We start from the raw sequence: 23329 nt of genomic DNA on the forward strand, positions 1-23329 counted from the left end.
AATCATCCCGGAACACACTTAATCTAGCCTGGCATACAGTTAAATAAGCTTAGAATACAGTTAAATAAGTTTGGGACACATTTACGCTAGCCTGGCACACAGTTAAATAAGTTTGGAACACACTTATTTAATTGTGTGTCAGGGTCGCTTAAGGGGTCGACTCCCGCAACGTTGGGGTCGACTCGAACTGTCCAGGGATCAACTCGAATCTGCATGAGGTCAACACTTAGGCTTGGCTAATTTCGACTGCTTTCTGTCTTTGCTCTATGCCACTTAAGGAGTTGACTCGCTTGGCACTGGGGCGACTCGAACTGCCCAGAGGCCGACTCGAATCTGCCTGAGGTCGACATTTAGGCTTGACTGATTTCGGCTGCTCTCTGTCTTTGCTCTGTGCCACTTAAGGAGTCGACTCGTTTGGCACTGGGGTCGACTTGAACTATCCAGAGGTCGACTCGAATCTGCGTGAGGTCGACACTTAGGCTTGGCTGATTTCGGCTGCTCTCTATTTTTGCTCTATGCCATTTAGGGAGTCGACTCGTTTGACACTGGGGTCGACTCGAACTGTCCAGAGGTCGACTTGTAGAATAAATTTCCTAAGAACACTTAACTGTGTGCACAATTCTATTAACTGTATTCGCAGGCAAAATAACTGTGTTCCAAGCTTATTTAACTGTGTGTTAGGATAGAATAAGTGTGTTCCAAGCTTATTTAACTGTGTGCCAGGCTAAAATAAGTGTGTTCCACGATGATTTAACTGTATTCTAAGCTCATTTAACTGTGTGCCAAGCTAGAATAAGTGTATTTTAAGTTTATTTAACTATGTTCCAAGCTTATTTAATTGTGTGCCAGGCTAGAATAAGTGTGTTCCAAGCTTATTTAACTGTGTTCCAAGCTTATTTAACTATGTGCCAGGCTAGAATAAGTGTGTTCCAAACTTATTTAACTATGTTCCAAGTTGATTTAACTATGTGCCAGGCTAGATTAAGTGTGTTCCGGGATGATTTAATTGTGTTCCAAGCTTCTTTAACTGTGTGCCGGGCTAGATTAAGTGTGTTCCGGGATGATTTAACTGTGTGCCAGGTTAGATTAAGTATGTTCCAAGCTTATTTAACTGTGTTCCAAGCTTATTTAATTTTATTTTTATTTTTTTATTTTTTATTTTTTTTTCTTCTCTTCTTCCCTTCTTCTTCTTTCTTCTCCTCCCGCAAGCCGGCGACGCCGGAAGGGGGCCGGGCCGCCGCTGTCGGCAGCCGCCGCGGCTTGTCAGAGGAGAACTCGTCTCCTCCCGCGAGGCCGACTGCGCCGGAAAGGGGGGGCCGGGCTGCGGTGGGCGCTGGAGAAGGGCGGGCTGTGGCTGGCGACAGCCGCAGGACGTGGGAGAGCGCCTTTCTTCCTCTTCTTCGGCACCTTCCCACCGTGGGGGCGGAGGCATTCTGGGCGGCGCGGCCGGGGGGGGGGGTTGTCCTCGGGAGGGGGCGGGCCGAGGCCGGCGGCGGCCGCGAGAGGGGGCTCTGGAGGGGGCGGGCCATAGTTGGCGGCGGCCGCAGGTGGCCGTTTTCTTCTTCTTCTTCGGGGGATGGGAGATCAGGAGAGGATGGGCATTTTCGGTATCTTATTTAAATTAATGGAGCTCAGAGGGACCGGGAATTACAGTTTGGAAAGTCCATGGACCGAATGTTTTAAATTTAATCAACAAGGACTTTTGGTTACAAAGGAGTCTTCGGAAGGATGGGAAAGTAATTTCTCCTTCTTTTTTTTCGGCATCAACTTGCATAAGAGATAGTCTAGATTGCTCTGATCTTCAAACTTATCAAATCATTTGATATACATGCTTTTTGTTTTGAGAATGGAACAATCGAAATATTTTTTTGCTTAAACATTGGAGTAGGTTCTTGGTATAAAGCTGGAGGCTAGGGAGCTCGTGTCTAATACGGAAAAGCCATCGTGTATATATATGCCTTGGAACCGAAAACTGGATCCCATGACAAATTCTTTCAGTTAATGATTTACGTGGAGTTATAATGGGAGTCCGATTAGAGTAGAATAATAGATTAAGGAAAGGAGAAGTAATGGCGTGGAGATGGCCGCATATATGCCCTAAAGCCTCGCGCACGCGTCGACGCTCATTAGTCTGTGATCAATAATAGAATACTTATAATCTTCCTTCTAATCTCAAAAAATATGCGTTGGTTTTTCAAACTATTGCATATAAGTGTAATTCCCTTCTAATCTTAGGGATAGTTTTTGTAATTTACTCTTTCTTAAAAAACTCATGTTGTCTGAAGTGACTGCGCGCAGGTGCGGCCCCTTTTATGTTCACACCACATTTTTCTTATGTTAATCACTCCTAGAGAGTGAACAAATGATTTGATATTTGTAAAGGTGGCAGTTTAATCTGTTCCATCGGATATCCGACCCGGCCCGATATGACTTTAGTAGGTTGGGTTTTGTCCGATCTGCAACGGATCCGAGGATGAAACATGTAGTGGTAAAATCTGTCTTGAATCCGATCAGAATATATATAATTTTTTATAAATTTCTTCTTTGAGCTCAAAAAATTGATTTGAATGAAAAAAATTAATTTTTTTATAACATTATCCGACCTGTCCAATCTATCTAGCTATATCCCTCGTTCTACCCTCAAGGCGAGTACAGGGAGGGAGCAGGTAATGGGCTACCCAACCCGCATCACACCTATTGCTATCCCCAAGTGTATCGGTCACTCTTTGCAGTGTTGGCTGTCAATCAGATCTTGAACTGGCCCAGCCCATGATTAGGTACATGTTAACTGGGCTGGCCCACCCTTTTTTTTTTTTTTTTTTTTTGCTTAAAACGGGTGCTTCAAACAACACGTGTCCGAATGCACCCAAGAACATCAAAATACAAAATCTCGCGTAGTGCCGATGGCAACTCCCGCTCTCCTGCCCACAGAGCGTATCCTGAATGGTGTGCTGCATATGCAGCTACCCAGTCAGCCGCCCCGTTAGCCTTCCTGAATACATGCTTAGCCTCAAAGGCCACAACATCCCTCACCATCATCCTAATATCCCGGATCAGAGGATGGTCAGTGCTCTCCCGCCGAATCCACCCAATGACAGTGGATGAGTCGCCCTCCAAGATGATCGAGCTAGCCCGTAATACCCGCCGCGCATGGTAGAGGCCGGCCCAGGCAGCTCGCAACTCCGCCGCAGGCACTGATGTGTCGAATAGCCGGCAACCGCCCGCTGCCACTACCCTAGAGTGAGGGTCTCGTATGATGAAGCCGGCACCGCCTCGTGTACCACTGTCTAGTACTGAACCATCAAAATTGACCTTGAGGAAACTCGGGGGTGGGGGCTCCCAGGTGAAAAATACCGATCGGAGAACTGCCTGAGCAGAGCAAGAACCCCAGGTGTCCCGAGCTATCAAGGTCGTATCTGAAGGCTGGCCCACCTTTCGCGTCACGCATATATCACAGGCTTTGATTCCGGCACACGCTTCCATAAATACCGCCATGTTCCGAAACTTGCATCGCCTTTATCCCAGATCGTTGCCCTCTCTTTCTCGCATGTCCGATCCAAACGTCCGCGGCCGAGTACGTTCTTTTCTTTCTAATTCCTGTTCTAAAGTTTTTGTATTAGGGTTAGGTTTTCCGTCGGGATCTCCCTTTCTACGGGTGGTGTGAGGTTTTTAATTTTGGCCCCTCGGATTTTGTTGGGGTTTGGGTTCCTCCTCGTTTCTTTTGGATTCCGAATTCCTCCTTTGTAACGGGTTTGCCGGGACCCCTCTTTCTCTTTCTTCTTCCCTTCGATGCATTTGCTTGATATCGTTATCGGAGAAATTTTAGTTCTTTGTGTTTTTTTTTCTTGTTCTTTGGTTTAAATCTAAATTTCAGATCCTTTTGTAGATCCCGCGGTCAAAGCACGGGCAGGAGAAGTTAAGGCGGGGGAGCCGTTTCAGTGGCCAAATTATCAGGTCTCTTCTTCTTAATCCTCCTCTCTCGGTAGTCGACTCGTTACCATAATTTCATTGGTTTATGTACTTTTATTATTTTATTTTGTGTAAATACCGTCGGATATTATGAATTCTTGACTTGCTCTTCCCTGCTTTTCGTGTGCGCAAACAGATGATCGGTATTTCAGAGATTTCCATAAATTATTTGGGGGTCCAGCGAGATTGTTTCCCTAATAAGGACTGCTTTTTTATGATTTCTTAATGAGTTTTATGCGAGGAGGACCTATTGGTGCTGACATTTTTGTTTTTCCCCTCGTCGTCACTTGACAGGTTTGGTGAGAAGGCTGTGCTGAAGGTGAGGAGCCAAGAAGGAATCTCTGTTGTTGCTGCTGATTTTTCAAGCTTGACTGGGACAATGAATCTGTATGCATTACAATCTCAATTACTCTTGGTTTTTCTTTTCTTTTTCCTGATGTCTCGTGTTATATCAATGTTCTGTTACGGTTTAATAAACAACCAAAAAGATTTGTTCTGCTTCACCTGGTTCAGTTCCGAGGTCAAAGCCTCCAGATAAAGGGTAGCTGTCTTTGACTGCCTTATCGCTACTCAATCATCGTCCCCCTTTTGGAACTTTTTGACGTTGACTTATGGGTTCTTGTATTTACAGGGCTATTTCTTGCTTATGTTGCATATAATTTGCTGGTTTTCTTACTCTTAGTATATTATCGCAGGGCCATGATAAGCTCTCTTGGGCTTAGCATGATTCCTACAGGTAATAAATTATTGAACCAAGAACAGCTAATGTACAATGTCCCGTGCTTTTTGTTTAGAGCTGGCATCTAGAAATTTTACAGTAGCCTCTTTTGTTAATCTAAAATTCACCAAGTGATAATCATTTAATTTCTATGGTACTCTAGGATTGCATTCTATTATTATTTTTTTAATTGTTTATCATCCTCTTGGAGGAGGGGGTCTAATACTTCATTCAATGAATCACGAATTCCCTATACTTGAGCAATGAAAAATCTCTTCCTTTTAGTTATTGGATTAGTTGACAACTTTTTTTTCTTTTTGTGGTTGAACTTAATAGTTCAATCCCATGAACTACGATTCTTCAGTAAAAAAGTTCTCATAGGACAAATTCTAAACTATCTTTATGCCTACATGGTTTAAGCTCATGCATCAAGAGCAAAACTTGTTATTGCATAATATGCTTGCATGTAGGTTTCTAATGTCTTTACTAATCTTTAGATAAATCATAGTTTATGACACCTCTTGCTAAGCTTACTAAATTTTTAAAAGGAATGGGAAGATGGATGAAGATAGTTTTGGCGGATGAAGTGGCGAGGTGCCTCTAAGGCGTCACATGATTTTCAATAATGCACCAATAGTGTATACTTCAAAGTGTTGGTAAATGAAAGAATCTCCATCGAAAGAAGATGACTATGATAGAACTAGAAATATTAACATGAATGTGTTGTAAAAGTAGAAATAGAGTGACAAACTAATTTATTGGAGAGAGCATAGTAGACAAACCAATCCAGAAGAAAGTAATCAAGAAACATTTGGGATGGTGTGAGCATGTTTGATGGGAATTTGAGGAGGCCTTGTTTAGAAGAGGCTCTTGAATCTGTTTAAGATTTTTGAAAAGAGGAAAAGGCCTAAGCTGATGTGGATGGAAGTCGTTAGGAAGAAATTGAAAGGGCTGGCTACCATCATGGAGGTAGTCCTAAATAGGAATGACTAACTAATAAGAATTTATGAAGCAAACATTAGATTGTTGGGACAAGCTTGATGATTACACTTACTAGTAAATGCATGCATTGCATTGTGTGGCATCTTAGATATAGAATGTGGTATCTTTAAATTGTAGACCTCTCTATGTGGCCTTTTCAGATAGTTATACTGACCTTCTTACTTCCTTTAGTTTGAAGCAGCTTTTGAGTTTAGTAAGTAGGTGCTTTTGATTAGGTAGCTATAAATACTTAGGGATAAGGGATATTGATGTTGTTGTGAAGGGTCAAAAGGTAATAAATATCCTTATATGTATTGTATTAAAAGATTGTATGGATTAATAGGTAGTAGGGGACACTAGGTGTGTACCAGGGGTCAAATTGCGCAATAATAATAAATTTAAAGAGAAATCTAAGAAGTTATTTTCCAATAAATAATGCATAAAGAAGGCCATTACCCAGTTATGGTCCTGGCAATGGGGATCCTGGGAAGGGTAGACTGGGGATAAACCTAATCTTTGGCCTTTTTTTTGCCAAAAATGGTTGTCCTAGAACTTGAAACTGTACTGCTGCACTTGTGAAACCATGCCTTTACTATTGCATCAATCAATAGCCCCCTCAATGAATAATGCATGAATGTCAAGTAATATTTAGTATGCCGATGGTAAATATCACTCAGCTTTGTCCAATAGTAATACGTAATGTGTTGCAAAGTCGTTAAGGTGGGTTGTCTGTGGAGTGAAGACAGTAGTGTTTTTAAAAAGTGTTTTTATTTGTTGATGGAGTTTATGATTGAAGATTGAGAATTATGACTTGGTAATGTGCCATAGGAATAATATTATAGTAATACAGTGCAACCAGGTCATGATCTAATTGGGAAGAAGGGAAATTTTTTTTCAACATGCTTCCCTTGAATCTCTTCAAACATAGAAAAACTGGTAAAAGTAGGGTATAGGTCTCCTTTTTTCCATTAATGATGATAAAACTGAGTTACAATATCTTTATTTAAACTAATTAGATCCGCCCTTACACAACCCAAGTTGAATTTATCTTCTATTAAAAAATGGCACAACTTTTCCAAAATAGACACTGTTGCTGGTGGTCCAAACCGAGAACGATTGGCACAGCGGTGTGAACGGGGTTCCCTTTGAGTTGCTTTGGTTGCGCTCCGCCCTCCGCCGTGAAACCTGCAAGCAAGCCTCGCACCACCACCGGGGTAGTGGGGGCCCTCCGACGATCAAGTCAGAGGAGATTAAAGAAGAAGGAGAAGGAGAAGGTAGCAGGTGAGATGATACTCTGGAAGATATATCTTTTTCTCCCCCTTCCCCCCCAGCCTCATATATATCAGGCTGGGGGGTTTTTCCGGGGATTCGTCATCGTGTGGCACGATGGGGCTGCCACTGACATGGCCGTTACAGGGCGTCGTGGGGCAGCGCTGGGTACAGCCATGGCAGGGCATAGTGGAGCTCCGCTTTGTACGGCTGTTACAGGGGATCGTGGGGCAGCGCCGGATACGGCCGTTGCAGGGAGTAGTGGAGCAGGGGGCCGCGGCGTGCCTCAGAGGAACAGTCTGTTGTTGTCGAGAGATTGCCGACTCGGGGTCGGATTGCTGGATCAAGGGGCAGCCGACTCGGGGTCGGGCTGCGGAGCTGAAGATATCCGACTCGGGGTCGGATTGCTGGATCAAGGGGCAGCCGACTCGGGGTCGGGCTGCGGAGCTGAAGATATCCGACCCGAGGTCGGATTGCTGGATCAAGGGGCAGCCGACTCGGGGTCGGGCTGCGGAGCTGAAGATATCCGACCCGGGGTCGGATTGCTGGATCAAGGGGCAGCTGTAGTCTTCCTGGGCGCGCGTGCCGGTCACGTGGGGCATGGTGGCTAAGTTTTCCCGTAACAGTAGCCCCCCACTCCCGAGCCTGGAACCAGGAGGGGAACGGGTGAAGGGAGTGATGCTTCGAGATTGCCGCCATCCCTCGGAAAGGCGCGCGCGCTCCGAGCTTTCCGCCTTCTTTATGGCGTATGGCAGTTGTCGCTGATCTGGCGGTCTGCGGATTTCGGCGGACATCCTTCTTTAATGGCGTCGATTCGCCTTTGGGGCGCGAACAAACTTTCGACAGCCAGGCGTCCTCTGGCGTCACCGAGGCGTCACCCGCCTTTCCGCCTATTTAACCGGGGGCCCTCCCCCGTCCGCCTTTCTCTTCACAGGCATCTTCAAGTTTCTCCCTTGTGCCGCTGCCGTTGCCGCCGAACTGTTCGTTCGCTCCTCCTTTGACGCTCTCGGAGCCGTTCTTCCTCCCTTTCCGGTGAGTTGCCCCACTCTTCAATTTAGGGCTCTCCGTACTTTCTCCTTTCGTGTTAGTATACTCCAGTCGTTCCGGTGCCTTCCCCCCTCTTGACCCCGTCCTGACCGTAGGTTCACTGGCCATTAGGGATGGACGAAGTAAGGGCGGACCGCCTTCGGTCGGAGCTGGTCCCTGAAGACCTAGATAGGTTCGTGGCCCGGTACCACCTTCCCGAAGCCTGCAACATTACGCTCCTGGGGCCTGAGGAGAGGATGTCCCATCCTCCTCCAGGGAAGGTCGCCATCAATGAGGACATCCTTCGGGCTGGGTTCCGCTTTCCCCCCTCGGACTTAGTCGTGCAGGTGCTTCGGGGTTTAAGAATGGCGCCGACGCAACTGGTGCCGAACTCATGGCGTACCCTGACGGCCTTCCAGGTTCTCTGCCGCATGCACGAGGTTCCCGCCACCCTGAACGTTTTTTGGGAATGCTACGGCCTGAGCGGCCACCCTCGGGACAGAGGGTGGTGGTGCTTTGCGGCGCGGCGAGGGTGCGGCCTCGTCAAGGATGCTCCTTCCTCCATTCACGGCTGGAAGGAGCGTTTCTTTTTTATTGACGTAGATCCCTCTTGGGGAATCGGGGCAACCTGGGAGACGCCGATGAAGTCCCCGATCGGCTTATCGAGGTTGTCGAGGGAGGAGTCCGATGGCGTTGCCGTCTTGAGGGGGCTGGTTGCCGAGGGCCGGCTTCCCCCGGTGGCCCGCCTTATTTCCGAGGATGCCTTGGTGAACGTCGGTCTGAGCTTGGTAGCGTCTCGCCGACTCCTGACTCTTCAGGCTAGTCTGCTCCCACGCGCCTGTCGCTTGCCGCTCGACGGGATTTCTCCGTGGCCAGCTACGATCGTGTTTCTCCTATTCTCCAAGCGTCGCCTGGGGAACACCAGAAGGGTATTAAATGCTAATTGAGGCGTTACCTGGGAAATCGGATCGCCAGTTGCTGCTTGCAAGGAGTGTCAGTTAAGCGGCCGCGATACGCGCGCTCTTCGAGGCGGATGCGGCCTGGGCGCGAGCGGAGATACGTGGGCCGTGGGATACACACCGCCCGGAGTGTCCTGCATGAAGAATGCAATTAAGGAGAACGACGCTTAGGAGATCGTGGGAGGATACGCCTCGAGAGCTGGAACGGCTCCGGATTCGGTGCGCCCGCCTTTATTGGAGCCACCCGCATCGGAACGACCGGGGGGCCATAGTTTGGCTATAAATATAAGTGCAGGTGCGGTGGAGCCTCCCAAGCCGGAGCTATTCAGGTTGCCATGGATCGTGGACCTCCTCTCCGGCGTGTGGCTGGGAAACCCCTGCCGGAGGAACGGGAGGCGCGCCCCTCGCGACTTCCGCCAACTAGCCGTTTCATCTGGGATCAACAAGGAGGTTCTCCCCGGCGGAACTCCGCTCTAGGCGTTTCATCCGGGATCACATCCCCCCTCGCGTTCTTCTCCCTCGTATTCCTTCCCTCCCCTTCTCCTGGGGAGGACCGGAATATCCCTTGGAGGTGGCGTTCCTCTGGAGGCAGCGTGAACTCCTCCTTCGTCCACTTCTTCTTCGTCCGTGCCGGCTCTTCGTCTTTTGTGTGAGGCGTCGATGGCGCCTCCGGGGAGAAGCACCCACGCCCGGTGGGATTGCAGCTGCTTCGGGTGGAGGGTTCGGGATCCCGGATCTTCAACTCTACAGAGTCCCCACCTCTTCCTTATTTTCTTTACTCCCCAATCCCCCTCTGGGAATTCTTTGTAATCACACGAACACGCCATTGTAACCAGGAATTATTGAAATAAAAAGAATTGTACATTTTTCGAACTGTCTTCCTGGCTTTGTAGTTCTACTGGTAATACGCCCGCAGGTTAGCGGAATTCCAGCTCCTCGGAATTTCTCGACCATCTAGGGCCTCCAACTGGTAGGAGCCAGGTCGGTTTACCCAGCGAACCCTATACGGGCCTTCCCAATTTGGCGCCAGCTTCCCACCTTCCGCGGGTTGAGATGCTTTGGTTCGCCTTAGCACCAGATCTCCGATTCTGAAAAGTTTCGGTCGGACCTTGGAGTTATAATATCGGGCCACCCTCCGCTGATACATCGCCATCCGAACCTGCGCCATTTCTCTTGCTTCTTCCAAGAGGTCCAGGTTCCCTCGGAGTTGCTCCGAATTGGCCTCGGGTCGGTGCGCAGCCACCCGGGGCGAGGGGAGTCCGAGCTCCATGGGAACAACTGCTTCCGTGCCATAGGTTAGGCTGAAAGGTGTCTCCCCGGTAGGGGTCCGATGCGTGGTCCGATACGCCCAAAGGACATTCTCGAGTTCTTCGACCCAAGCTTGCCCCGTCCGACCGATTCGCGCCTTAATTCCTTGGAGGATTGTCCGATTTGTGACCTCGGCCTCACCGTTGGTTTGGGGATGCGACACAGATGTGAACCGATGCTCGATCCCGAACTCCTCGCAGAAATCACGGAAATGCTTGTTGTCGAACTGTCGACCATTATCCGAGATGAGGACTCGGGGTACCCCAAATCGGACAATGATGTTTTTCTTCACGAACTTCCGGACTTGCGCCTCCGTGATAGTGGCCAGCGGGTCTGCCTCCACCCACTTGGTGAAGTAGTCGATTGCAACAATCAAGAATTTCCGCTGGGCTGAAGCGACGGGGAATGGTCCAAGGATATCCATTCCCCACTGTGCGAAGGGCCAGGGTGCGGTGATTGGTGCCAAGGGGACAGAAGGGACTCTCTGGACGTTGGCGTGGCGCTGGCAGGCGTCGCATTTCCGTACATGATCCTTTGAGTCCTCCAACAAGGTAGGCCAATAATAGCCTTGCCTCATGATCTTGTGCGCCAAGGACCTAGCCCCCAAGTGCGATCCGCAAACGCCCTCGTGGACTTCGCCGAGGACGTAGGCCGCCTCCGAGGGGCGGAGGCACCTTAAGAGGGGGGCGGTAAATGAGGTCCGATACAGCCTCCCTTCATAGAGTACGTAGTGGGCGGACTTCTTGACAAGTCGCCGAGCTTGATCTTCGTCTTCAGGGAGGATCCCTTCGGCGAGGTAGGCGACGAGCGGGTCCATCCAAGACGGCTCCGGATCAATCGCCATCACCGCTCCAGCCTCGCCGATGCTCGGGGCCTCCAGGGTCTCCAGGTAGATTGCCCTCGACAAGTTGTGCGCCTCTGCGCTCACCAAGCGGGACAACCTGTCGGCCCTAGCATTTTCGCTTCTGGGGACCTGCTGGATGTCGACACTGCCGAGATCGGAAATGAGTGCTTGCACCTTCCGGACGTAGTTCTGCATGGTCGGGCTCCGGGCCTCGAACTCCCCACGGACCTGCCCGACCACCAGCTGGGAGTCGGTGAAGACCTTCAAACGCCGGATGCCGAGCTCCCTGGTGAGTTTGAGTCCCGTGACTAGGGCCTCGTACTCCGCCTCGTTGTTGGTCACTGGAAATCCAAATCTCAAGGCATACTCGGCTATCACTCCATCAGGACTGGTAAGGACCAGCCCGGCTCCTCCACCCTCGGGGTTCGACGACCCATCGATGTGAAGCGTCCAGGTCGGGAGGTCGAGGCTGGGCGTTTCCGGCGGTCTAGGTTCCGCCTCCTGCACCGTGCACTCAGCGAGGAAATCCGCGAGCACCTGGGCCTTGATGGCGGGTCGAGGCTGGTAGCGGATGTCGAACTCACCGAGTTCTTTTGCCCACTTCACCAGCCGTCCCGCATTCCCGGGGTTGCTGAGGATCTGTCGTAGTGGTTGATCAGTTAAGAGGGTGACAGAATGGGCTTGGAAATAGGGGCGAAGTCTCCTGGTCGCGGTCAGCAGCGCGAAGGCGATCTTCTCAGCCTTCGTATACCGCGTCTCGGCATTCCGTAGGACCCGGCTGATATAGTACACGGGCTTCTGGAGCTTTGCCTCTTCCCGAACCAGCACCGCACTGACCGCGGTTGGGGAGACCGCCAGATAGAGGTAGAGCATCTCCCCTTCTTGCGGCTTGGACAGTAGGGGAGGAGACGCCAGGTATTCCTTGAGCTGGTCGAATGCTGCTTGACATTCGGCCGTCCAGAGGAAGTCTTTCGGGTGTTTTAACACCTTGAAGAATGGTTGGCAGCGTTCGGCCGATTTTGCCACAAATCGTCCAAGCGCGGCGACCCTTCCAGCGAGCTCCTGAACCTCCTTTACTTTGGTCGGAGGGGACATACCTTGGATGGCCTTGATTTTGTCCGGGTTGGCTTCGATACCCCGCTGGTTGACAATGAAACCGAGGAACCTCCCGGCCGAAGCGCCGAAGGCGCACTTCGCTGGGTTCAGCTTCATGCGAAACTTCCGCAAAGTGGTGAAAGTCTCCTCCAAATCCGCGATGTGCTGGTCTGCATGGCGGCTCTTCACCAGCATGTCGTCCACGTACACCTCCATGTTCCGGCCGATTTGCTCTTTGAAGATTTTGTTGACGAGGCGCTGGTAAGTGGCGCCAGCATTCTTCAGACCGAAGGGCATTACCTTGTAGCAGTACAGCCCTCGGTCTGTTATAAAGGCAGTTTTCTCCTTGTCCTGTAGGGCCATCATTATCTGGTTGTAACCGGAGAAGGCGTCCATGAAAGACAGCAGCTGATACCCGGAAGTCGCATCGACCAGTTGGTCTATTCGCGGAAGCGAAAAGTTATCCTTAGGGCACGCCTTGTTCAGGTCGGTATAGTCGACGCACATCCTCCACTTCCCGCTCGCCTTCCGGACAAGTACAACATTTGCCAGCCACTCGGGGTAGCTTACCTCCCTTATGAATCCTGCCTCCAAGAGCTTGTCTACCTCCTGGTCGACCACCCGGATCCGATCCGGGGCACAGTGTCTCTTCTTCTGCTTTATTGGTCGGTGGGTCGGGTCGACGTTGAGGGCGTGAGAAATGACCTCCGGGTCGATCCCAGGTACATCGGCCGCCGACCAGGCAAATACATCGGTATTGGCTCGGAGGAATTCCACCAACCGGGCCCGAGCTCCCGGATCGAGATTGGCGCCGACCCGGACCGCCCGGTCGGGGCGGCCTTCCTCGAGGGGGACTTCGACCACACCCTCGGCCGGCTCCCCCTGCCGCAAGGCCACCTCGTCTCTGGCATCAAGGGACTCGACGCTTAGGGCTTCCACGGGCTTCTTCCCTTTGAGGGTTGCTAGGAAACATTGACGTGCGGTCGGTTGGTCACCTCGGACCTCTCCGATCCCGACCGCCGTGGGGAACCGCATGAGCAAGTGGTACGTGGAGACCACCGCGCGAAGGGCGTTCAGCCCGGGTCGCCCGAGGATAGCGTTGTAGGCCGAGGGAACACGGACGACCAAGAACCCGAGTCGCACCGTGGCTTCTGCGGGTGCGACGCCCGCAGTCACAGGCAGCTCAACGACACCTTCCGCCGGGACAGCGTCACCGGTGAATCCTACGAGGGGGGTGGACATTTTGTGCAACAACTGTCTGGACAAGCTCATCTTTTGGAAGGCCTCGTAAAACAAAATATCAGCTGAGCTTCCACTATCCACAAGAACACGCCTTACATCATAGTTTGCCATAGTGAGGGAGATCACCATGGCGTCATCGTGGGGAGTTTGAACCCCCTTTACATCCTCATCAGAAAAGGTGATTACATTGCCGACCCTCTGCCTCTTTACGACGGCCGTCCCTGACGCTTCCGTCGAGCCCCCTGCGTTCCTCACGGGCCGAGAGCAGCCCCCAGTGATAGTGTGGATCACGCCCGCAACGGGTCGATTCTGCTCCCGAGGCTCCGGAGGAGCCGGGTCGGCCGGACGCGGGTCTGCGGGGGGACGTCGGTCGCTCACATATCGACCGAGACGCCCCCGACGGATAAGGGCCTCGATCTCGTCCCGAAGCTGGAAGCAGTCCTCTGTGTCGTGGCCGTGGTCTCGGTGGTACTCACAGTACGCCCGGGAGGGCCTCTTTCCAGGGATCCTTCGTATCTGTCTCGGGGCCGGGAGGTCCTCCCGCCCCTTGATCTCCATAAGGATCTGGGCCCGGGGAGTCAGGAGAGGGGTGTACCGGTTGAAACGTCGGGGCGGAGAACGAGGGCGTGGGGCGCCGTGGTTCTTCGCCGGCGACGGGCTTCTGCGCCGACGCTGGGGCGTCGGGCTCCTCCTCTGGCGCGCCTCTTTCCGCCTTTTCTTCCCAAGCTTTGGAGGGATCTCGGCAGCCTCCTTGCTCCGGTGGGCGGCCGCCTCCTCGGCGTCCGCATACTGGTTCGCCCGGGACAACAGCTCTGGGAAGCTCCGCGGCAAGCGTTTGTCCAGGGAGAAGGTGAGCCTGCCCTTCCGGAAGCCACGCTTCAGGGCTGAAAGAGCTACCTCCTGACTCAGGTTCCAGACCTCCAGCGTAGCCCTGTTGAAGCGGGTAAGATAACCCCGCAGGCTTTCTCCCTCGTTTTGCCGGACGTCAAAGAGGGAGTCGGAGACCAGTCGCCGCCGGCTACTGACGGCGAAATGAGTGATGAAGAGGCGAGTGAACTGGTCGAAAGACCGGATTGAGTCAGCCTCCAGCCCGGCGAACCACGCCCTCGCCGGGCCACGGAGGGTTGCCGGGAAGGCCTTGCAGAGAAGGGGATCTGATGCTCCGTGGAGGAGCATAAGGGTCCTGAAACTCTCGACGTGATCCCGCGGGTCTGCCGCGCCGTCATAGGGCTCAATCGTCGGCATTTTGAACCCCGGGGGATTCGGAGTTCGCAGGATCCTCGAGGCAAGTGCCGGCTGGGAGGAGATCTCTAAGTCGGCGAAGGGATCTTTGGAATGGCCCTTCAGGACCTGGAGTTGTCGGTGGAGATCGTCCACCCGCCGGTCCAGGGAGCGCGACCGGTGGGTGGGAGACAAGGAGCGGCGAGTGGGGGACCGACTGGAGCGCAGGTTCCTCGAGGACTGGGGGGTCTGGGAACGCGCCCGGGCCCGCCTCTCGTACCCCGCGCAGCTCCGATGGGAAGGTCCCGGCAGAATAGACCGTGCTCGAGAATCCTCCTCGCGCCGGCGCTCCTCCCCATGGGAGAGGAAGGAGCGCGGGTTGAGGAGGACAGGCGAGCGCTCAGGGAGCAGTGGCTCCTGAGCCCGCTGTGGCGCCCGGGACATCGCGCCCTGCAGATTCTGCACCGCCTCCGCGAGGGTGCGAACCTGCTGGGTTAGCTGGTCGAACTGGGCGGCTTCGACCATCTGAATGGGCGGTGGGGCGGTGGAGTGTTGCTGAGAGCGTGTTGGAGATGCAGCGGCCTCCCGGCCAGTGGCGCGAGAGGCCCCGCGACCGGAAGCATTGGAAGCTCCACGACCACCTCGCCGTGCCATTACGATCGCTCTGAGATCCGTCCCCTTCCTCTAGCGCCAACTGTTGCTGGTGGTCCAAACCGAGAACGATTGGCACAGCGGTGTGAACGGGGTTCCCTTTGAGTTGTTTTGGTTGCGCTCCGCCCTCCGCCGTGAAACCTGCAAGCAAGCCTCGCACCACCACCGGGGTAGTGGGGGCCCTCCGACGATCAAGTCAGAGGAGATTAAAGGAGAAGGAGAAGGAGAAGGTAGCAGGTGAGATGATACTCTGGAAGATATATCTTTTTCTCCCCCTTCCCCCCCAGCCTCATATATATCAGGCTGGGGGGTTTTTCCGGGGATTCGTCATCGTGTGGCACGATGGGGCTGCCACTGACATGGCCGTTACAGGGCGTCGTGGGGCAGCGCTGGGTACAGCCATGGCAGGGCATAGTGGAGCTCCGCTTTGTACGGCTGTTACAGGGGATCGTGGGGCAGCGCCGGATACGGCCGTTGCAGGGAGTAGTGGAGCAGGGGGCCGCGGCGTGCCTCAGAGGAACAGTCTGTTGTTGTCGAGAGATTGCCGACTCGGGGTCGGATTGCTGGATCAAGGGGCAGCCGACTCGGGGTCGGGCTGCGGAGCTGAAGATATCCGACTCGGGGTCGGATTGCTGGATCAAGGGGCAGCCGACTCGGGGTCGGGCTGCGGAGCTGAAGATATCCGACCCGAGGTCGGATTGCTGGATCAAGGGGCAGCCGACTCGGGGTCGGGCTGCGGAGCTGAAGATATCCGACCCGGGGTCGGATTGCTGGATCAAGGGGCAGCCGTAGTCTTCCTGGGCGCGCGTGCCGGTCACGTGGGGCATGGTGGCTAAGTTCCCCCGTAACAGACATGTCTAGTGAAAATAATCATGAAAAAGTTAAAACCTTGCAAGAGGTGGATTTGAATTTCTATATCTACTTTGTTTTCAACTGCGTTGCTTTATTCTTTTCGTATTGAGAAATATGTCTGGTCAAAGTCTTCATCAAAAAGAAAATTTTCATATTGATCAGTCTATTTTGAGATCTAAAGATTGGAATTTGCCCTTGATCGTTAGGTGTGTTACACCCTTTAGGAGTTGGTGTCATGTTGCAGATCTCGAGAAGTTACCGATTTTAGAAAAAACACATTAATCGAACATCGTACATGCAAGTTAGGATTTGTAGGAGCTGGTGTGTGATTTGGCTTCCTGATGTGGCTATCTTGCTCCCAAACTTTATGCAGACCTGCCCGTAATAGCCAAAATGGTCCGAATGGAGTTTGGTGATCCTCTTTAATTCGGTCATAAGAGAGTAGCATATACATGAACAGGCATTGAGGTCAAATTCTGGTGAATGTAAAATAGGTAGTGATACTATATTAGTATAATGCAGTTAGGTCATAAAAGAGAGTAGCATATGGATGAATGGGCTTTGAAATCAGATTCTAGTGAAGGTAAAAATTTGGGAAAAACAATGGAACATGGTATATATAATTCTTTTCAATCTTTGTGTTAACAATTGTACCAACCCTTGCTCAATGCCTTAGTATATCTCTGTAGAGGCTTGTGTATCTTGAGTTTCTATGCTTGGACTACCTAGTTCTTGAGAAGTCATTCCTTCGTATGGCGGGAAGATGCTCAGATCAGAATGTTCAGAAATGCTAATGGGACTCTGCGATCCATCAGCATTAATTGAAGCCCTCATATTTGCTCTATGTACAGGGCTATCACCAACATATGAGGATCCACCAATTGGCCCGTCCCTTTTGAATGTAGAGGAGGTTAAATCTTTCTTGTCCCAGTATTTGCTCCACACTACAACTCTTGTCCAAATGGAATATCCGGAACCCATGGTTTTCAACTCATCCTGGTTCTTATAGATAAAGATAGCTAGGTATATCAAGAGAGCTGAAGTTGAAGTAATTCCTGTGGTGAGGAATAGTCCTCCAAAGTTGTTGAAGTTTAGACTGTGTGAGCCTAGGGTCATGTCTTGATTTTGACAAGTATTTTCGTAACTAATCCATTTCCTCTCTATTTCCACCATTTTATCCCCCTGTGTTACATTTAAGACTGCCCTTGATACATCAGGGACTAACGGGGAACCTTTGGGAAAGACCTGTGAGACAGATAAAAGTAAGAATATCTCCATAATATGTTCATCTGTGATAAAAGATTCAAGCTTCCTACAGAGCATAAACAATGTATAATTTGCATGTATAACAAGGATTTTAAGAACCTAAAAAAGTTAAATTTTGAGGTTTCAAATATCTATTTTGAGTTATGGAGAGAGGGAAGAGAGACAACTTACAAATCCAAACCCAGCAGTCTTGTAGGCTGGTCCAACTATTGTGTATCTACTACAGTGGTCTGCAAGGAAGCTCTTGACATATGGGATCTCATGGAAGATGGCAGATACACCATTATTGTGGCTGCCCTTAGAGAGTGCCTCTGCAAATTCATCAGAACTTCCCAAGTCTCTAAGCTTGGACTCATCAAAGTGGAGCTGCATCAGTAGCTCTTTTACAAAGGAACCCCGTTTATAGCCAACGTAGTCACCATTTTTTATAAGCTGTTTTATGCCTGTAACAGTTGGCTGGAGCTGTTCAACAGTCAACATGGAGGTCAAACTAGCTGTGTAACTCGATGTGAGGATCAGCACGACAAATAGCCATATGATCAGTACGATCTTTGATAAGTTGCTCTTCAGTTTTTCTCCTGAAACCATAGTAAAAATATTACTCTTTCTCGATTATGGCTGTGATTGCCTGACCTTGTCATTAGATAGCTAGGGGGTAATTACTTAACTATGACCAAAGACAAGTGTTGAGAAAGCAAAATAGAAGATGGTTCCGAGTTGTTTGGACGTATGGCCCCTAAATTCTTCATTGATTCGATGCTCCACCACCCACACCACGAATCCTGTAAAGAAAAAGAAGGCCAAGGAAGCGAGCCAGAGGTCCACTGTGAGTGGCTTCAAGAAGATCCATGCATTCTTTCTTGCATCCTCTTTGATTGGAACAATCATAACCACTACTGATTCTGTGTATGGCAACGTAAAATCCACATACAAGGAACGGTTGGCTATGATTGTGACATCTCCTGCCACAGCATCATAATTCTGTCGAACCCAAATGTGGTTAGTAACTTATATGCAGGCAATGTAGCAATAGCGTTAGAAAACAATAATTCAGTCAGGTGATTTAATTTTGTTACTTTTTTTTTTGGTTGGGGGGTGGGGTGGGGGGAGGTGTGGAATGGTTTGGAATTGTGTTAACCTTGATGTTCTTAGGGATTTTTAAAATTTGCAAGAGATTGCTAGTTCTTCTGCAAAATAACAAACTTATCTGGTTGTACTGGAGAATCTTGTTAACGTGAATTTTACCTTTTGTTCTTGAGTTTCATCAAAAATTATTCGGAACTAGAAACTTCTGGTTCTGCTTTTTAAATTCATAATATTTCTCTTCAATTGTTGGTTCTTCTGCCTCTATTGTTAGTTTTTGACTACTCACACACTTTATTCAATATAACTTCCTTGCCTACATACCTGAATGTAGACCTGGTATATAAGTTCATTGTATGAACCTGCAGTGTCCCCTGTGGCATTTTCAAAAGGAACATACTCATAAGGGATTGCATATGGCAAAGCTTGCATCACGGCATCAAAGACATCAATGCAGTACCCACTCACTGTTGTTGCATTGGTGAGAGGATTCCGTCCCACCTTTACAAATTCATGAAACTCAGCTTTTACAGGGACCCCTATCTTCAACTTTTTTTCACTTGTTGGGATTTCCCAACCTTTTGGCACTATGGTTGATTCTCCAGGCCAGAAAATGATGCTAAGATTAATCATGGAAGTTGAATAAGTTCTGCTAATTGGATTCGGTGTCCTTGAGATCCCATGTGCTGGTGTCCAGAAACCAATCACTCTTTCCCCTTTCCCAATTACATTAATTATTTGAAAGGTGGGTGATTGTGATTGCCCATCAATGAGACAGAGTTCCCCACTAAGGCCATCGAATTTGGTATCTAGGATTGCCTTGAGAAGACCTGGACCTGTCTCAGAGAATTCTAACATATCCAAGATGCCTGAATTGTTTGTGGTTTGGGGTTGCAAAAAAGTAGAATTTGTGATCCCAACTTTCTCTGCAGCCATTGCTAGTGCCCAAACTGTATCATATGCCCACAGGGCAAAAATGCTAAGCTCTGCCTTCTCAATATCAGGATGCTCCTGCCGGAATTTTCTTTTCCATCGAATGGTGAGTTCATCCAGCTTTCTTGTTTTTGGTACATAAGGTCTCACACCTAGTAGTCCTTGCATCGAGTCAAGGATAGATTGGTCAAAGGAATTTAATAGATTTGTTAACCCATCTGTTATAATCCACACATAACCTTTTGTCATCATTCCTGCCTCATTTGCCTTTAGAAAGAAATTGGTGCCAAGAAATGGTGCCATGTGCACAATGAAGACCCTTGTTTGCATGGTTTGTAGTTTGTATAACTCCCCTAATATCTGGTCATCGGTTACTGATAGAGGAATGACACTACGGTGGTGTACATGAGCATCAATCTCTTGTAGGGCGTCGATGAGATACGGCACGATGCCCGTACCATAATCAGTGTCTTCATAGACAAGGGTGACTCTTCTCCATCCAAAGGCCTTAATAATGGCGGCTATAGCATTCACCTGAGAAGAGTCATTAAATGCTGTACGCACAAAATATGCTGCACGGGCGGGGGAGACAGAAGGGCTTGTTGCTGAAAAAGAAACAATAGGAACTCGAGTCTTGTTTCCAAGATCTGATATGAACACAGCTTGAGAAGATTTTTGAGGACCTATGATTGCCTGCACTCCTACATCGATTAACAACTTGAGAGCTGCATGCACATGAAGGAAATAAGTTTAGAAGTCATCCTGGTAAGTGTTGGGTTCTTGAAGGCAGGTCCATGACTTGACCGCTGGCTATTTTGGTTAAAAGTCAACAGAAGCTTAAAATTGCTGATGGCTAATTTATGATATCAGCCAAGTTTAAACTCTCCTACTTTTTGTTTCTTGAGGTGTTTTAAATCATGACCAGCAAGAAGTTTATTATTTTTTTGTCTTTTGGTAGCTTCTAAAATTGGGTGACCATCCTTTGTCAATAGATGGTCCGAATAAATGGTGAAGAGCTGTCATCGGATCAGATGGTAAGGGATAAATGAGTTGTGTGTGCAGTCTACACATTATTTCCAGATCAGGGATCATGCATTATACCCCATGAGGGCAACTTTTGCTGATTGGACATGTATTCATTTATGACGTGCATGGCTGCTACTCTGCTTAGGTATATGATGTCGACATGGTTGACTGTATGGTCAATCCTTAGAGTGACTACGGCTTCATGTTGTTTGGAAATGGGCTACATCTATGTAGATATCTAAGACTTGATTAAAGCTTAGAAACACAATGGTTTTTCCTTATTCCTCCTCTCAAGAGACGGTTTCGAGGTTAAGATGAACTGTTACATTAAGTTCTAGACTGGTTCCTGTTAATTTTGGTTTGTTCTCCTTCCGGTGTACTAAGCCTGTTCTTGCTCGTATACCTTGGTGAACTCCTCATGAATTGTTGGTTTGTCATTTTTCTTATTCTAGTTATTTTTTTTTGTTGCTATAGTGCTTCCTATTTCCTGTGTGTTACTGATGCTGTTAGCGATACTCGAGTGTTTGCACTCGACGCGTCTACTTGGTAATTAGTCTTTGAGCCATTCAGGTCTGTCAATGGTTTAGTCCACTGTTAAGGCAGGCTTCCTCTGTGCATGCCTAAGTTTATTCTCACTTTCTCAATCATTTTCTGATAATTTGATTACAGTCGATGAGTATTGCGATTCATAATATTGGATGTAATAGATGTTTGTGATGTAAAAAATATAAGAATCCATGTTGAAAGAACATCTTCATTTTATACTCAAGTTATTGGACTAATTAACCTGAAATCATATGGTTATGGTCCATGATGAAGATGATACAACTTTCCATACTCGTACTAATATAGCAGGGTATTAAAAGATTTCTGAGAAAGTAATTCATCAGATTTCAGTTAGGTAATTTGTATTCCTGATGAATTTGTTGTCTAGTCCTTGGTTCTACCTCAACATATTAATGATTATTGTGAATAACCGTCCAACATTTGATCAAGTAACAAAAGAACAATCAATCAAAAAGTATATTTCTTAACCATGGTACCTAGAGTCTACTCTCTCTATCTCTCTCTCTTCTCTCTGTCGGACCACACGGGCATGCTTGGTGTTTCTTTTTATTTTTTCTATTCTAAGAGTAAAATTGCAAAAATTGAGATAAAAAGTTGTGTGGTGCTATTATTTTTAATTTTTAATTTTTAATTTTTTAAAATTATTTCTAAAATAATGAAAGAAAAAGAATTACTTTAACTATTTGCAAAAACGAGAAACTAATATTTGTACCACCACTTTCACGACCACTGTAGTTACCTAGGCCACCATTGCAATTGTTGTCTTTGTTTTTGCAGTAGCCACCATTTCTACCATCATTACCATGTTTACTACGCAGCTGTTATGATTGTCGCCTCCATATCGTAGATACCATTGCCATTGGTGCCATACCACAGTCATTATTATTGTCGCCTCCATTATATAGTTGGCACCCCTTATCACTACCATATCCACCACCGCCTCCACCAAACCACCATGAGTACCATTTGGCCTATATTGCCATCATCACTATGACTATTATCTCAATCATCATTATCATAGTTATGCTTTAAATATAAATGACGATACCAAATACATTATATTTTTCAAATTTAAAAATAAAGGTAAAATTTATATTTTTTAGACAAAAATGAAAGTGATGCTAAACATTATCGACGTAGCTCTTTTTATTAATTTGGAGTGCATGTTAGAAGTGGTGAGGCTCGGTTAGATCACAACTTGCACGAGCTCGTAATCTCTATTGGGTGATAATTAGTTGTTTGTGACTTCAATTATATGTATAAATATTCCCTACCAATTTTGTATGCGAAAACAAATCTTGATGGACGGGTTGTTTTCAGAGAGGAGATTTGAGAGATGTTACCAGAATGATAACTCCAGGGAAAAAGTAAAACGATCTACCTACCTGCAGAGGTGGCTCCAATGGCGTCCTCCTTGCCATCCTCGGTGTGGAGAATCAACCTTGTGGTGTAGTTACTGTTTGCAGCATAGAAATCATTGATTGCCATTGAGATGCTGGTCTGGCTCATCTTTCCAACCAGTGTTCCTGTGTCAAGGATTAGACCAACATGGACTGAGATTATCATATTGCTTCCATTGCCATTCTGAGCCTTTGCTATTGAAGACAAAAGGAGAAAGAAGAGAAGTGTTGCCCTCTCCATCTGAAGCTGCCTTGCAAAGGATAAAAGAAGAGGAAGAGGAAGGGTTTGAGATAGAGGAACTCAAGGCCGTTTTGGTTGACTTATGTAGAGTTGACAGTTGGTAAGATAGGTTTCCTAGAAGTTGTTTGTGAGGCTATGTCATTGTCTAAATACGCAAACGGTGCACATTATTAGGGCCAGCGACTCTTGACAGATTCAACATTCCTTTCCCTTATGTTTTGCTTTCAAAAAGTTTAGAAAATTTATAATAGTGGCAAGTTCCTCTATTGTATCGATCCATCGCTGGGATCTCTGAAGGTGAGTATATAATGTCTAGTTGTATGTTTTTTTCAAAAAAACACCAATATATAATCCTCTATGCTAACGGTCAGTTTTTACATGAACCAATATCTCTCGTAGGCCGCCTGCTGGCCCGTGCGTGGTATGCAGTATTCCGTTTCTCCTTTGAGGCAGTCTCTCTGTTTTTGGAGATATCAGGCAACATGCAACTACAATGGCTGCAGCTCCACTTTTGCGCATCTTCTGTTACACTGAATTTCTTATTTGCGAGGAAGCTCGGCTATTTAGGTTGCATTATCGTTAAGCAAATAAATAATAAATAACAAGATCTCTCTGACTTTATTTTATAAATAAGGTGTACGATTTTACATATAGCTGGGACTATTAAATTGATCCTTA

At 48.4% G+C, this 23329-nt stretch overlaps 2 protein-coding genes across 19 annotated transcripts; one reads left to right on the top strand and one right to left on the bottom strand.

Annotated features, from left to right (window-relative positions):
* Positions 1-3447: 3447 nt before the first annotated feature.
* Positions 3448-22930, top strand: LOC120107018 (uncharacterized). 18 transcript variants are annotated; one of them, XR_016399507.1, is made up of 6 exons: positions 3448-3574; positions 3887-3954; positions 4264-4356; positions 4665-4705; positions 18853-18965; positions 20410-22930. XR_016399507.1 is itself a non-coding variant. In XM_089929095.1 (5 exons), exons 1-5 carry the CDS (start codon positions 3494-3496, stop codon positions 20995-20997), a joined length of 363 nt encoding a protein of 120 aa, XP_089785221.1. In that variant the 5' UTR covers positions 3448-3493; the 3' UTR covers positions 20998-22930. The 18 variants fall into 18 exon arrangements, 6 of the variants coding, with proteins under 6 accessions (XP_089785221.1, XP_089785219.1, XP_089785220.1 ...); XR_016399508.1 differs by having other exon boundaries at positions 22331-22930; XR_016399509.1 differs by having other exon boundaries at positions 19799-20447.
* Positions 16808-18837, bottom strand: LOC103698939 (glutamate receptor 2.8-like). Its single transcript, XM_089929315.1, has 4 exons — positions 18774-18837; positions 18070-18408; positions 17573-17979; positions 16808-17380 (listed from the first exon to the last, which is right to left on the bottom strand). Exons 1-4 carry the CDS (start codon positions 18835-18837, stop codon positions 16808-16810), a joined length of 1383 nt encoding a protein of 460 aa, XP_089785441.1.
* Positions 22931-23329: the final 399 nt, after the last annotated feature.

The sequence above is a fragment of the Phoenix dactylifera genome, chromosome 2, assembly GCF_051530095.1.
Source record: "Phoenix dactylifera cultivar Ajwa chromosome 2, Ajwa_hap1_PhDact_Kaust_v1.1, whole genome shotgun sequence".
NCBI lineage: Eukaryota > Viridiplantae > Streptophyta > Magnoliopsida > Arecales > Arecaceae > Phoenix > Phoenix dactylifera.